Source organism: Cydia splendana, chromosome 12 (assembly GCF_910591565.1).
Source record: "Cydia splendana chromosome 12, ilCydSple1.2, whole genome shotgun sequence".
NCBI lineage: Eukaryota > Metazoa > Arthropoda > Insecta > Lepidoptera > Tortricidae > Cydia > Cydia splendana.
Window position 1 is genome coordinate 12,119,421 of NC_085971.1, and position 15,562 is coordinate 12,134,982.

The window sequence follows — 15,562 nt, forward strand, 5'->3', positions numbered from 1 at the left end:
AGTTTACAATGGAACAAGCTCTCGATGAAAATGTATCAGATACAGAAGAAGATACTTTTTTCCAAGATGTTGATATATTACAAAAGCATGGCATAAATGTAGCCGATATTAAAAAACTGAAAACAGCTGGCATTTGTACCATCAAAGGTATTCAAATGTCCACGAAGAAAAAACTATGTAATATAAAAGGTTTTTCAGATGCAAAAGTAGACAAAATTAAAGAAGCATGTCAAAAGGTTGTTACTCTTGGCTTCATGACTGCTTTAGAAGTAAGCGATAAACGAAAGCAAGTATTTAAAATTAGTACGGGAAGTAGCGAATTAGAGTGAGTATTAGTATTTTCAGTCTTTTAACCATCGAATAGAGCAAAATTCTAATGTTAATTTGTTCGTAGTAAACTGTTGGCTGGTGGAATAGAGTCAATGGCAATAACAGAAGTGTTCGGAGAGTTTCGTACAGGGAAGACCCAGTTGTCTCACACTCTATGTGTGACCACACAGATACCTACGCCCAGCGGCTACCACGGAGGGAAGGTTATGTTCCTAGATACCGAACATACGTTGTATCCTTTAAATATAGGTATAAAAGCGTTTAGTTTTATTTACTTCGATAGTTAAGGTTAATGTGGAGATGACCGGCATATAAAATTCATTGCAGGGAAGATCGTGACATTGACCTTACGTTAAAAACAATTGAGGAAGGTACCTAATCACTACAAAACCTAAACTTGTCAGGATTAGGCCGTTTGTATGCACAAACAATTCCTGGGAGTTTTTAATCCATGGTATAGCCTGACAACAGTTTATTTAACCCTGAGATAGTGTCGCTGCAAACAGCTTACGTATGGCAATAATGTGCGTACGTCATGTATAGTCGGGGTAGTGGGCATTGGCTTCATGTTGATACTCGTATAATGTCAGAAACATTCCTTACAGAGAATTCGGTTCTTTCAATTTACCTATTCGTCAAAATCTGATTTTGAATATTCAATATTATTATATTCTTCGTTTTCTTACTCTGACGAAGTCTGATTTTCATCAGATGTTGTGTCGCTTTCAGGACCACCAACCTCGATTATAAAACATTCAGTCTCCAATTCGATTATAGGATTTTTATCGTCGATCTACCTTAAATGAAATATTAAAGTTCAAACCTAACAACTAACCAGTTCAATAAAACCGCACTATAAAATGTAAATACCGGTCATGTCATCAACCAACTTTAAAACATTGTTTATTGGAATGCTATGTAATCCTTCGTCTTTTTTTAAGCTGTAAGTATTTGATTGCATTCACTACAATTTTTTTCGCATCTTTGGTAATTTTTTTTGGCATTTTTGTTATAAAAGCGTTTATATTTTAATATATTCGTAGATATTTTCCGTTTGTTTACATCGGTGACATTCGATGACATCCAACGTTCGTTGTCAAAGAGGACTTGTTACCAGTAAAAGAAATTAGTACCATTGAAAATCCGCAAAATGGCGAGGGTCAAATAAACTGTTGTCAGGCTTTACCATTTACTTTTTTTTTAAAAATCATTAAGTTTCGAGATATTTAGGGATGGGACAAATAGAAAAAGTGTCTCAAGTTTTTCATACAAACTTTGGGTGTCAGTTTTGTGACGGTCCATACAAAATTAATGTGAAAATGCGTCACTAAACTGTTTTTTTTTTGGGACATTCGATAGTCCTCGCGATTCTGAGTAGAAATAACCCAAAAACTAATGGATTTTGGAAAAAAAAGTGCCCTAGGCAAACCAAATACGTTAATCCACATCTCACCCTGTAAGCAGTGTGTCCTGTTTTCTGTTTATTAGCATTATGTAAATGGAGCATGAAGGTCTTCGATGTTGAAATGTTCACAATTATGGTTTCCATTTCCATAAAAAGTTACATATTCATAGTCATATAATTATCATTATATTCAAATGAACACACTTTTTTTTATACCTACTTTATTGTTCGGGTATAGTGGCTCGCTCAACCTATTTTCAACACGAAAGATACGATATTAAATTTGGGCGACTGAGCCACTGTTCGAGCTGAGCCACTGTTTCCGCCTTGACCCTATGCAGTTATTTTTAAAAGCGACAACATACAATGTCATACATTTTGGACCTCTCAATCATGACAATAGTTTGAGTGTTAGTGTCCAAGCTTCACATCCAAGGATACATCAGTATGGGTAGGTTGGTCACCAGAATGGTTTATATACAGTTGATTTTCTACTTTATTTCAATAGTCATAATAAATTATTTAATTTTTAACAAGGAGAAATGTCAACGAACCATTCTATTAAGCTTAGAATAATGATCTTATATTATACCTTTAAACGAGCAATTCTTGTTTAAACAGGGTGTCCCATAAGTGACACGTCACAGTGACACTGAAGGTAGACCAAGCCAAGAGGACCCAAACCAACTTAACATGACCCCAGTATAAGTGGTACGGTTTTTGAGTTATTGCCAAATTAAGGTTTTTCATTAATTTTGACCGTTTTTAACATTGTTAGTGCCAGTGTGCACTCGGAAAGGTCTCGAAGTTAGTTTTTTGAGAAAGGTCTCGAAGTGAATTATTTTATTAAATTCATTAAACTTCAACCTGCAGTAACCTTTATCAACTCAATGATACCCTTAAAAAGGGAGATAAGCATATTCCATCTCTTTCTTTTAGGCATTCGGCAAATACTGAATAGGCGTTTTTCTATCTGTATCCAGAATGAGATATCTTAACATAAATCATTATTTTTAGTAAGTAGCAACGGATTGCAGATTTCCCAGTTTTAACTTATTTTTTATGAGGCTTTCGAAAGATGATAATAATTCCTATTTTATTGCAGGAAGGTACATATGTTATACTATTTTTTAATCTGCATAACATGCTCAATAGCTAGACGTTATTTACTCATTACTTTTCTAGTAACTTTTATCACGACAGGTGGTCAAAGACGATGTTTCGCTGTGAATTTAATTCAAGATTAAACCAGTACATTTTCACATTCTACATTGTTTATCGATAAACTACCTATTCTGTTATCTTAATTAACTATTCATGATGCCGTACACATAAAAAAAAACTAACTTCGAGACCTTTCCGAGTGCACACTGGCACTAACATGGTTAAAAACGGTCAAAATTAATGAAAAACCTTAATTTGGCAATAACTCGAAAACTGTGCCACTTTTACTGGGGTCATGTTAAGTTGGTTTGGGTCCTCTTGGCCTGGTCTACCTCCAGTGTCACTGTGACGTGTCACTTATGGGACACCCTGTATATATATTTCGGCGGGGATCTCGGAAACGGCTCGGAATGGGGGTTTTCGGGGCCGAAAAATCGATCTATTATCTCTGGGAAAACGCGCATCTTTTAGTTATTATATGTTTTCCGAGCAAAGCTCGGTCTCCCAGATATTAATGATTATATTACAAGTCGTAGGTACTGTGTTTGTGACTCGTATAGCACCACCTATCATCCGTAGCGTAACCTAGTACCATCTTTATTTAAATACAGCAATAGGGTCGAAAACTACGCAAAAGATGAAATAATGAAGGTCACGGTCCTTCGCACCGGACCGGATCAGGAAGTCGTTTAATAAAGTCGCTCATCTATTAAGTTCGGCCTTGACCTCTATGTTACACGAACATTACACGAATGTTTGTTTTCTTGTAAAATAATCAATTTTAATCATAGAATCACATTTATAATTAGATTTTTTTAATGCTTTTATTACTGTTTAAGTACTTTAAATTAGGTATTTACTGATTTAGCCAACAGAAACCATACATTAATTAACTACATATTATTACATGTATGAGATTAGCTATACACGTGTGTTACCTACCTGCTTCTTTAAATGCGCATTAATAAGAATAGCCCATAAATGCGTAGTAAGTTGAATGGTGCTAGTTTATCGCGCATATCATCTTGTTAATATAAAAATACTAGCTTTTGCTCGCGACTTCGTCTGCGTGGATTAGTAATTTGGGTACCTTAATTTTTAAACAAATCTACTTTTATCCACCCTCATTTTCACCCCAAAAGGTATTACTTACTAATTAGTCAAAAATGCATAAACATTTCCTTTATTTGGAATGAAAAGGTCATGTAAGTAATGTTTTTAAGAAATTATTTTCTTTTATTTATTTATTTTGTTTCTTCACTTCACTTCTTCAATTTCCACCCCCATATCATCCCTTTTTCACCCTTACAGGTAGGTATGGCTAATTGGTCAAAAATACATAAACATTATTTATTTCTTACGAATACATAAATGGTAAAAGGCTTATGTATTTTTTTTAAATTATTGATTCCCCATACAAATTTCCACCCCCCTTTTCACCCCTATAAGGGGTGAGTCCTGGGATAAAAAGTATCCTATTGTCCATCCCCGGGTCTAAAACTATCTGTATACCAAATTTCAACTAAATCGGTTCAGCGGTTTAAGCGTGAAGACGAGGTAATTACAGACAGACAGATACACTTTTGCATTTATTATATTAGTATGGATTATAAAATCAAGATTTGCAAGATTTTATGATATGGTTAGTTACAAGTGTGTAGAAAATACTGTAAAGTTTCCTTAGCGTCATTTCAGTCGCCCCGACAGACTTCGTCCTATTGCTGACAGATTCAACTTGGACCAGAATGCTGTCCTAGATAATGTCCTCTACGCTAGAGCTTACACATCAGAGCATCAGGTAAATTCAGGTACAATATACTCTCTCTCTCCCTTCCTAGCTATCTATCCCACATGGTGGTGGGCTCAGCTTTCCTGCTGCTTAAGCTTCTCCACTGCGCCCTGTCCCCGACATCGTCCGCCATCCATCCGATACAATACTATACTATATTCTTTAAATAAGGCCCACTTGCCACTAACCCGGGGTTAAACCGTTAACCCAGTGACAAATTGTAGGTACCATAACCATACCATGGTTAACCACTAACTCCAGGTTTAACCGGCTAACCCCGGGTTAGTGGACTGGTGCAAGTGGGCTTTAGTAGCTACTTGATTGTCACAGTGCTAAAAATATTAACTTTCATATATTTCTCAAGGCCGAGCTCCTAGACTACGTGGCAGCGAAGTTTCACGAAGAGGGCGGGGTCTTCAAACTGCTGATCATCGACTCCATCATGGCGTTGTTTAGAGTGGACTTCTCCGGGCGCGGGGAGCTCGCTGACCGCCAACAGAAGTTAGCGCAAGTCCTGTCACGACTGCAGAAGGTGTGTTAATGTTACCATTAGGGTTGAAACTCTTGATAATGCTGATATAATGGGCATCTAATAAAGCGTTATTTAGAGTGGACTTCTCCGCCGGGCGCGGGCGGGGAGCTCAGTCACCAACAAATCGCCTGACCTGTCCAGAGTGGAAACGTTTTCTAAAGGTAGACCATTTTCCTCGCATTATTTTCCTTTGCCGAATGTAGGTAGGTACCTACCTATGCTATCGCGCGATATGCGCAATTTCAAAACTACTCGATATTAACGTAGGTACTCAATATTGTCAGAGGGCCTACAACCAACATCGAAAAATCGATAATCGTTAAAATTCGTAAATAAATTGCTAGTAAATCGTTGGTGTTTAGTATCTATCAGCCAGATTTTGCAGCCGGTACGGCGGAACCTCAGGGTAAGAAGCGCGCGTTCTCGTATTATCACTATGCACACAGAAGATGGCCTGTGACTCTGCACAGTCGAAATTCAGAGATACCGTACCGACTGAGATAGCGTACGGTTGTAAGTCACCTTAAATAACTTTAACCCAATTATTCAATGACCTATTAGGTAATAATTACACCAGAGTCAAGTAGGTATGCTATATATCGCGCGATATGCGCAATTCCAAAACTACTCCATATTAAACGTACTCAATATTACCAGAGGGCCTACCACCAACATCGAAAAATCGAAAATCGTTATCTGCCTCTATTACTTTTGTACATTCGAGCGATGGAGGCAGATAACAATTTTCTATTTTCGATGTTGGTGGCAGGCCCTCTGGTAATATTGAGTAGGTATGTTAATATCGAGTAGTTTTGGAATTGCGCATATCGCGCATATAGGCACGGAGTCGATGAATCTGTTTACCCTTAATGCCACAATCTCACTAATGAGATTATCGGATCGGATTGATGTGAAACATTACTAAATACGTATCAGTTGATTCGGAGCAGGCCGGTTGGTATTTTCTGATAAGAAAACAATAGGATGATTCGATAGGCTTTTTAAACATGCTGTTCGCATGTAAGCAGAATGTTGTTGGCGAGACTTTACGAGCTGCTTGATTCACTTATTTTTAGACCTAGCTTATCCAAAACATAAATTTGAATAATATGCTAAGATAAGTAGGCACAAAGTGTTAACAGTGTGCCATCTCGGGCACTTATTGTTTTTGCGTTTACCTTTATCTCATATGCAATCATTTAAGTATGTTCAAAAAGTCATGCCTTACTATCTATCAGATGTTTGTTTACACACATTCAAACTATACATAGTCCCCAAAATCATTCCACAATGAGTTAAAGATCAATAAGGTGATCAGATAATAGGTACTGCATCCGGCTTCGGCCGAGGTCTTTGACTTTATTGAGACTATAAGTTAGATAAACGTAGCACATGGCGATGGCACCCGTTTAAGTACTTTACTTTGATAATACATCTCTCTAGTTAGTCTAGTTACCTATACTCTGTCATAAGCGTAAAACGGTACGACCAGGGACATCATCAACGTCTTAACTACGTACTATATGGACGTACCTTAATTAATTGGTAGGCAAAGAAATTAATTCGCAATTTCGACAATGTATGCTTAGGTCTTTTCCAAGTTCAAAGTCACTTTAGTACTAATTGGTACCTATCTACTAACTATTGGGGTAAAAATAATGGTGGGCCAACATAAGCGACCTTCTATTGCGTATTTCTTATGCTTTAGGCTTTAGGCATACATAATATACCTATTGCGAATATGTGCTGCTTTCTGTTTACTTTTTGTAGTAATAGTACAAATAGTTACGCCGTACTCTATCCGAGTGATTACGAGTTTAATATAAATATTTCACTTTGCAGATATCCGAGGAATACAATGTAGCCGTATTCATTACAAACCAGATGACCGCCGATCCAGGAGCCACGCTATCCTTTCAAGTAGACCCAAAGAAGCCAATTGGGGGAAATATCCTCGCTCACGCATCAACCACCAGAATTTCTTTAAGAAAGGGAAGAGGAGAAAACCGAATTGCGAAGATCTACGACTCTCCTGATTTGCCTGAAAGCGAGGCCACCTTTGCTATTACCAGTGGAGGAGTATCAGATGCAAAAGACTGAATATTTATATTAATAAATAAGCATATGATATTATTAAAGGTCTGTTTGTACTTAGTCGTGTATAAGTTGTTGACCCACAAAACGCAAGGATTGAAAGATAACTTCAGTAACCCCTACCAATGTAGAGACATCAAAGTCCAAGCAAGACGGCGTCTCGCATTCGTTGTCTGCGGTGGCGTGATTTGACTGAACCAATCGCTAATAGGATGGCGGAATTTGATACGATTAGATAATTTCGCTTTTTGTAAATTAAGTACTAAATAGTAAATAGTACTTATACAATGCCTGTGCAATTTGTGTGCAATGACTAGGTGCCCATCGCTTAATGACGAGTTTATTAATGAAAAATTAACGGATAGGGATGTTTCGGGGCATTTTACGGAAAGTTGTCCACACTACTTTTTTATTAACGAAGAAATAAAGTGTGGTAAATTTTCCGTAAAATGGTTTAAGTAAGTACTACTGAATCACTTTAATTAGTGATGATTTTAAATATATAACTGGCGAGAAAATAAATAATTCGCTAGGAGCGCAAAGCGCGAGCGAAGCATTTCCGTTTCAGATTAGACAAAAAATGCTTTCGTATGCATTCGTATGTATGTCCGGCTGTTCTCCTCTAGATACAGGTCGCATGCCTCTAGTTGCCTCTAAATAGTATAATCAAAGAATATAATACTCACTAGGAGAGTCTAATGGTATACTTAAACGAGATACAACCAGACCATAAAAGAAGCTTTTTATCCATGCCATTTGGCGCGCAACACCCGCTCGGTGGTTGTATGGCACATTTTGGACTCTATTGCTGAGTTAATAAAGCTCTTTTTTATATATTAGGGGACATCTTTAAATTTGCCGCTTTTTTCTACTGACGGAAATGGCTTGACAGACTAAGTAAATGATTCAGATATAATAGTAAAAAATGAATGTTTTTAGTTGCTCCTATATGAAAATATAAGCAATGCCATGTTGACCAACATAAGCACGCCAACTTTACTAGCCAGCAATTCTAATAAAACCCTAGTAAAATAATTCGTCATGCTTTGACGTCATAGTTTCATTTGACAGTACAAAAAAATGACAGTCGGTGTGCAAAGCTGTGGATGGAGAGGCGTGAGACTTGTAATCGAATAAATGTTTCGATTTTATTAATTTAATTAATCGTGCAATATAATTATCAATTAATTGAGAGGTTTACGAAGTGATTTGTTATTTTCAATCGATAAAATGAGTGCCTCCAATGGAGAAAAGAAACAAATTCGTGTGTGGTGTGATGGGTGGTAAGTTAAATGATAATAAAATTGTATTTTGCCTGCAATGTTTTTAAATTACCATTGCCTTTCGATAGTAATGTATATAGAAATAATAAAAGTTATTTAAAGTATACACATACGTATTACTACACTCTTATTGCAGCTGTTCGGTATTAGCGCTCGATATTTCGCCTTATTTTTTCAGGTTACTACAAATAGTTACAAAACATTACATCCGTTGCCAATCAAGACAAGGACTGTTTAGAATTCTTTTCGGCCTTATAATTCTATTACAAAAGCAAAATGTTTTGGTGGAAATTTAGTTTTTAATGTTTTCAGTTACGACATGGTGCATTTTGGTCATGCAAACTCCTTACGGCAAGCGAAAGCACTTGGCGATGTGTTAATAGTCGGAGTGCACACCGATGAAGAAATTGCAAAACACAAAGGACCCCCTGTTTTTACACAGGAGGAGCGGTACAAGATGGTGAAGGCTATAAAATGGGTTGACCAGGTTGTTGAGGGAGCACCCTACGTCACAACCCTTGAGACACTGGACAAATATCAGTGTGACTTCTGTGTACATGGAGGTAAGTCACGATTTGAGATTTTAGATAGTCAAATTTCACCAGGTCATGGTCAGGTCAAAAATAATATCTGAGAATTAAATATTTATTTGATAGGTTTAAAAATATTAAACAATCTATAAATAACACAACAGGATTTTTGTTCAATAGTTTATGTAACTTTTTTTTTTATTTGTAATGTATTTTTTTACAACATATGACAGTAGGTGTTGAGGAAATTAAGATTAATTCTTAGCTTATTTTTGCCATAGCAATGACTTAATTTAATTATATCCTCTTCTAACCTTGACTTTGAAAAAATCTGTCACCCCTCTTAGTGACAAGCAAGGTGACATTGGCACAAAAGGTAGGCAATGTAATGAGACAAATATTATAGTAAAAGCTTATGGAACTAATATAATAGGGTATTATACTGTATTTAAAATAAATTATTTTACACCATGCATGAAATAAAGCACCAGATAATTATTAGAAAAACACAGATAGGAGTTATTTTTAAACACAAGTTCTATTTAATAAATCACATAGAAATATAAAAAGTAGGTGATTTGACTGTGACGTCACAATGTAATGTTTCATATAAATTCCATATTAGCAAATCGTTTTGACAGTTCTAAAAAAGTAACTGATTTGACTAGTAGGAAAATACCCTATTGGATTCAAATTGGTAGCATTCCTTAATAGCACTCACACTTTAGGTGGCATACTTAATTTTAATCACTTTTACCGGTTCCGTTAAGTTGGAACTTCTGATTGGTATTACACATCCTCTTCGGTTCTGGGTCCATTAGTTTTGAATCAGAAGATAATATTGTATGTCAAAGCTTAGCGTGGCGGCGGGACATCCCTACATGTCCGTTTGTTTGTTGTTTAAAAAACCTAGTAAGGTTTACTCGGGTAATTCCGAATGTCGAAAACTGTCGGATAATTCCGAAAGAGACTTTTATTATGATGGAATTAAGGGTGATTTTCATCTGAATTTCGGAATTATCCGACATTCGGTAATACCCGAATACACCTTATACTATAATGACTTCCATTTTTTTATAGTTTCAATTTTAATATATTCTTAGGAATAGGGCCCTGAGCCCTTAACTAGGTCAAACTAGGTAAAGCACTCTTATAGGGTACAGGCATTATAATGTTTCAAACCAGTAGTACCTCCACATTCACCATCCTTTAGCATTTACCATCAATTTTATGAGAATATTCTAGTTAATTGGTAGGTAACACAAAATATTCGAAATACACACAAATATTTTTTGATTCACCTAGCTCACAACAAGGATGACTTCATCACAACAATCATCTATTAACTGGTCATTCACACATTTTGTCTCTAACAAACTTAATCATCACAAAAATGTTGTTCCTCTGATGAAAATATCTTAATTCTTATATGTTAAATAACACTATGATAACAGCATTACAATAATGACTGAATTACTCACTAGTTTATCTAGTATTTAAAAAACTGATAATCTCATCAGAATATCAATCTTCTTGTGAATGGATGACTCATGCAATTACCGGCAAGTTATTTACGCACACGTGAAGTATATTATGGTCACATGTAAGATAAGTATCAAAAACGATTGTATGATAATATTGCATTAGGAATTCTCCACACTGACGCTTGGAGTGCTGATGCATCATTTACGATGAAACTTATCTGTATGAGGAAATGCAATGCATCACTGTGTAAAATTTGCCTTAAATTTCGGTGTGGTTCTACCTGTTTGAATTTACCTGATGGAAACAGGATGGAATAAAGAAACAGTAGTTCTAAAAAAATAATATAAATATAATATTTTAAGTCATACTGACATAAATATTAAAATACAAAGGTTAACCAAACATATTGTGTAAGATTGTCTCGTAAATCTCGTAATAGACCAACTTGTAAAATGTTTTGTTACTAAGTGCAACTTAATAGCCCTTTAGAACTTAACACAAGTTTAGGTAAAAGAACATTTTAACTGACTATAGGGGTTCTTGGGTGGGTGTCAATTATCCAGAATTAAAAAAAAAAACACTTTGTAATCTCGACAAAATATTTACAAACAATAGAAAAAGACTATCCTCCCTTACTCGTAAGTCAGTTAAAATATGGGATTTGGGCACACCTACGTAAAACATCACTGACTTTGACCTTTCACTTATGACCTTGTGATATTAGAATAAAATTCAAGGCAATACTTTTGTGACGTATGAATTGGTAAAACGTCACATTAATTCTACTAGTACGGAAGAATTTTAAATTTATTAGGCCTTGTTTCATGAAGATTCGTTAGACCTTACATCGGAATAGGTAACAAACATTTCGTTTTTAGGGTTCCGTACCCAAAGGGTAAAACGGGACCCTATTACTAAGACTTCGCTGTCCGTCCGTCCGTCCGTCCGTCCGTCTGTCACCAGGCTGTATCTCACGAACCGTGATAGCTAGACAGTTGAAATTTTCACAGATGATGTATTTCTGTTGCCGCTATAACAACAAATACTAAAAACAGAATAAAATAAAGATTTAAATGGGGCTCCCATACAACAAACGTGATTTTTGACCAAAGTTAAGCAACGTCGGGAGTGGTCAGTATTTGGATGGGTGACCGTTTTTTTTTTTGCTTTTTTTTTGTTTTTTTTTTTTCATTATGGTACGGAACCCTTCGTGCGCGAGTCCGACTCGCACTTGCCCGGTTTTTATTTGTTACATTAACCAACAGGGTAAAGTTCTTACGAATTTAAAATTTAGGCCATAGCTATAGTCTGTATCTTTAGGTATTTAAATAAAAGTAAACATAATCTACCCTCAAATGGCTCCTTAAGCCAGTTGAGGGTAGATGAAAACATTACATGTTCAAATAATGTAGATTATAGTCAGGTCCTTTAGTGACAGATCCAGGCGGTTTTGTATTTGATTGATTAACCAATAATTGTTATAACTACCCGAAAATGTACAAATTATTTGTTGACCTACTTTTATTTAACCCTTTTCCAGGCATAGTACGATATATCGACCACATACGCGCCAAAAGAATTTCAACTTCAGCATTCCGATTTAAGGTTCAAATTAGATTGCACTTTCGGGGAACGTGACATGCCTTTAAATGAATCATCAAAGCTGGATTAATTAGAATATATTTGGATTTTTTGGGAAAACCTTGTAGAGTGGTGCGGCCTGGAAAAGGGTTAAATACCTAAAGATACAGTGTATAGATCATAGAATTGTCAGTATCTCAACGACAGGTTCATGGTGTCGTATTATGTACTTACCTACGCGTCCCATTGATCGGGCCGGGTAGTGTCGGCGGTGTTTGTGATTTGAATTGATTGGTTTGATTTGAAGAGGGGCGCGCAGTTAAAAATTGGTATGTCTCCTTCAATCCTGATACTGATGTAAGTAATTTGCTTTTTACAGATGACATCACAGTAACTGCAGATGGAATTGATACATATCATTTGGTCAAAAATGCAGGCAGATATAGGTATGTATGACAGGAATCGATATAACTCACGTTAAAAGAAAAAAGTGTCATGACAGTAGTTTCTCTATTTTTCTATTCACTGCCTCATGGCTTAAATTTTCTAAAAACTATGAGACTGCCAATGAAAAAGTGAATTTCTGGCATACTAGCGACCCGCCCCGGCTTCGCACGGGTCAACAAATACACCTAAACCTTCCTCAAGAATCACTATTGACAGGTGAAAACCGCATGAAAATCCGTTCAGTAGTTTTTGAGTTTATCGCGAACACACAAACAGACAGACGCGGCGGGGGACTTTGTGTTATAGGTGTAGTGATATTAAGTAGTATTTTTTTTTAATTGCAGACACTACACGTTTTTAGAATAAATGACACTAAAAGAAGATTATGTAGATATTTTTTTAATTCATCGTTTTACTGCTCGTAATTTGTCAAAATCCTTGGGATTATTTAATTGACCAAGGGAGTATTTGTACCTAAGTGTTAAATAATTTTTATATTGTATTTAATATATTATTTCAGAGAGGTGCAAAGAACTGCCGGAGTATCAACGACGGATCTCGTGGGGCGGATGTTGCTGCTCACCAGAGAACATTTCAAGTAATATTTTTTGTTTTATATTTGAAACTAATACCTACTACTCTGACTTCGTCGGCGTTGAATCATGATTTCCACGATATAAACTCCTATCCCTGGTACTCGAAATATCTCCATACCAAATTTTATCTTAATCCGTTCAACAGTTTACCACTCACTGCCAGCGACCCGCTAGGCGGGTTCTCTGTTTGTTGGCGCTTTTCGCTACATACGGTTTTTCCTGTGCTTGTTGTAAATCTAAGATTACCATTCGATCCATTATTTGGTTGAGCCTATGAAGGTTTGTCCAGATCGAGATCTAGCGAATCCGCCGTGAGTTAACACATGTTTCACACGCATATTTGTAGTAGATTACACGCTTAGCTTGAGTTAGGTACGGTACGCTTATTAGGCGCGCAATCTGAACGAGGCAGTGGGCAGTGTTCACTCAAACCCCCTTATTCATAAACGCGCTACTAACCTCAATTAGCTAATAATCGTTTGTCTTTATCTGCCATTTTGACTAATGTATTTGTAAGAAAGGGATAAAACATAATTTAACCAAATCAGGCCCGTAAAGTTTTATGAATAAGGGGGAAACTCGCTAAACACATCAGGACGCTGCTCAGTGTTGGCCGAAAGTTAATGCAAATTGAAAATGCTAGCCATTAACCATTATAAATTGAATCGTAAACTGTAATCGTCCGTTACGGTTTAAGGTTCAATTTATAATGGTTAATGGCCAGCATTTTCAATTCGCATTAACTTTCGGCCAACACTGACGCTGCTCTTGACTTTTCATGTGTACCTAAAGTGATTGCTCTAGGTTTTGTTTGTTGAAATATCAATTTGGTAAAAGTATAAAAATGAAACAAAATAATAGCTCAAATCTCTTCTTCTTTATTTTAAAAGGGTATATGAAACTTGCTACTCATAACCTGGCGGTCATTTAAAATATTCTTTGTACTTTATCATCGTCTCCAAAATTAAACTTCTAACAATATACCCACTTACAAACAAAACTTAGAGCAACAGATGAAGTGCATAATTGTTTTCCATGGTATTTTCTCGAAAACGTTCGTACCTATTTGTTATGCTACTTCAGTCAACCTCAGTACTTTTTGACTTTTGTACCGAGACTGACTGAAATAGTAACACGTTCGTACGTTTCCGTGAAAATACGATGGAAAATAATTACGCACTACATCCGTATCACTAGTTTAATAGAAAAGCATCGATAATAATAGGGTATTTGACTGTATTTAAAATAAATTATTATACTCCACGCATGAAATAAAGCACCAGAATATTAATAGAGAAACGTAGACAGCAGTTATATATAGACACATTTTCTATTTTAAAACCCGTATAAAACTATAAAGAGTAGGTAATTTGATCATGACGTCACATGCTAGTGTTTCATATAAAATCCATAGAAGCCTAATCGTTTTGACAGTTAGTTCGAAAAAAGAAACTGGTTTGACTAGTAGTCAAATACCCTATTGACTTTACCTATTGATATAGGAACTCCCTACCTATCATTAAATGTTGCCCCATAAAATTCCATGTCTGCATATCATATTGTTCTCATTAGTATGTAAAATGTTGCACTTAAGGCTGGTCTGCATTCCAGGAGAGGTGACAAAGAGTACTCCGTGGCGTTGGAGCACTCGTCAAATCTCGGCACAGATCGCACGGCGCGGTCACCTTACACTGGGTGCTCGCAGTTCCTGCCTACTACGCAGAAGATCATACAATTCAGTAGTGGTCTCTCACCGAAGCCTACAGATAAGGTGAGTTGAATAGCTACGGACATGAGTTTTATTTCTTTTGTGGTGAGCGTTCCGATTGAACGTCTAGCCAGTAGTTGCCTGAAATAAAAAAACAACGGGTTGCACTCCGGGAGTGCCGACAGAAGTGAAAACTCAACAAGTAGTCCAAAATGTCTGCAGCACTATGTATAACTGACCCATCCTCCTTTCTATTGAAAAACTTTAGTTCCGAAATTGCTGGCCAGTGAGCTTAAATTTGTAGCGTTAATTGGGTTTAGGTTTGTTTCGTCTGGTTCCCCATTCGTCCAGTGAGGTTTTTCCTAGTTCGTCGGTTTCCCCGTTCGTCCGTTCCCCTTCTGACCGTTTCCCCGTTCGTCCATGTCTCCGTTCGTCTGTTTATCCTGGTTTCCCCGTTCGTCCGTGTCCCCGTTTGTCCGTTCCTCTTTCGTCCATTCCTCCCGGTTACCCCGTTCGTCCGTTCCCCCTTCGTCGGCTTAATAAGTCCGCACGAATAAGAGTCGCATGTGCGGGCGCCAGGGGTCACTCCCGACAGTAGGAGGATCCATGGAAGGTCCA

General features: G+C 36.7%; 2 protein-coding genes across 3 annotated transcripts in view; both read left to right on the forward strand.

Annotated features, from left to right (window-relative positions):
* Positions 1 to 8: 8 nt before the first annotated feature.
* On the forward strand, positions 9 to 7,374 carry LOC134795810 (meiotic recombination protein DMC1/LIM15 homolog). The gene is made up of 5 exons (XM_063767742.1): positions 9 to 325; positions 395 to 562; positions 4,595 to 4,697; positions 5,053 to 5,220; positions 7,063 to 7,374. The coding sequence occupies exons 1-5, from the start codon at positions 9 to 11 to the stop codon at positions 7,318 to 7,320; spliced, it is 1,014 nt and encodes a 337-aa protein (XP_063623812.1). The 3' UTR covers positions 7,321 to 7,374.
* Positions 7,375 to 8,380: 1,006 nt separating this feature from the next.
* The window catches only part of LOC134795486 (ethanolamine-phosphate cytidylyltransferase), a 28,946-nt gene continuing 21,764 nt past the window's right edge, over positions 8,381 to 15,562 (forward strand). Inside the window, exons 1-5 of one of the 2 annotated variants that reach the window (XM_063767337.1) lie at positions 8,381 to 8,597; positions 8,910 to 9,160; positions 12,573 to 12,639; positions 13,161 to 13,238; positions 14,848 to 15,007. In XM_063767337.1, the coding sequence (XP_063623407.1) occupies positions 8,545 to 8,597; positions 8,910 to 9,160; positions 12,573 to 12,639; positions 13,161 to 13,238; positions 14,848 to 15,007 (609 nt within the window). In that variant the 5' untranslated portion in view covers positions 8,381 to 8,544. The remainder of the gene's footprint in view (positions 8,598 to 8,909; positions 9,161 to 12,572; positions 12,640 to 13,160; positions 13,239 to 14,847; positions 15,008 to 15,562) is intronic. The other variant, XM_063767338.1, reaches the window with a different exon arrangement.

Bases quoted from the DNA above. Each gene is read 5' to 3' on its own strand.
- LOC134795810 (XM_063767742.1), top strand. From the start codon at position 9: ATGGAACAAGCTCTCGATGAAAATGTATCAGATACAGAAGAAGATACT. The intron at 563-4,594 runs GTATCCTTTAAA...GCGTCATTTCAG, and splicing joins CTAGATACCGAACATACGTT to TCGCCCCGACAGACTTCGTC. The intron at 4,698-5,052 runs GTAAATTCAGGT...ATATTTCTCAAG, and splicing joins CTTACACATCAGAGCATCAG to GCCGAGCTCCTAGACTACGT.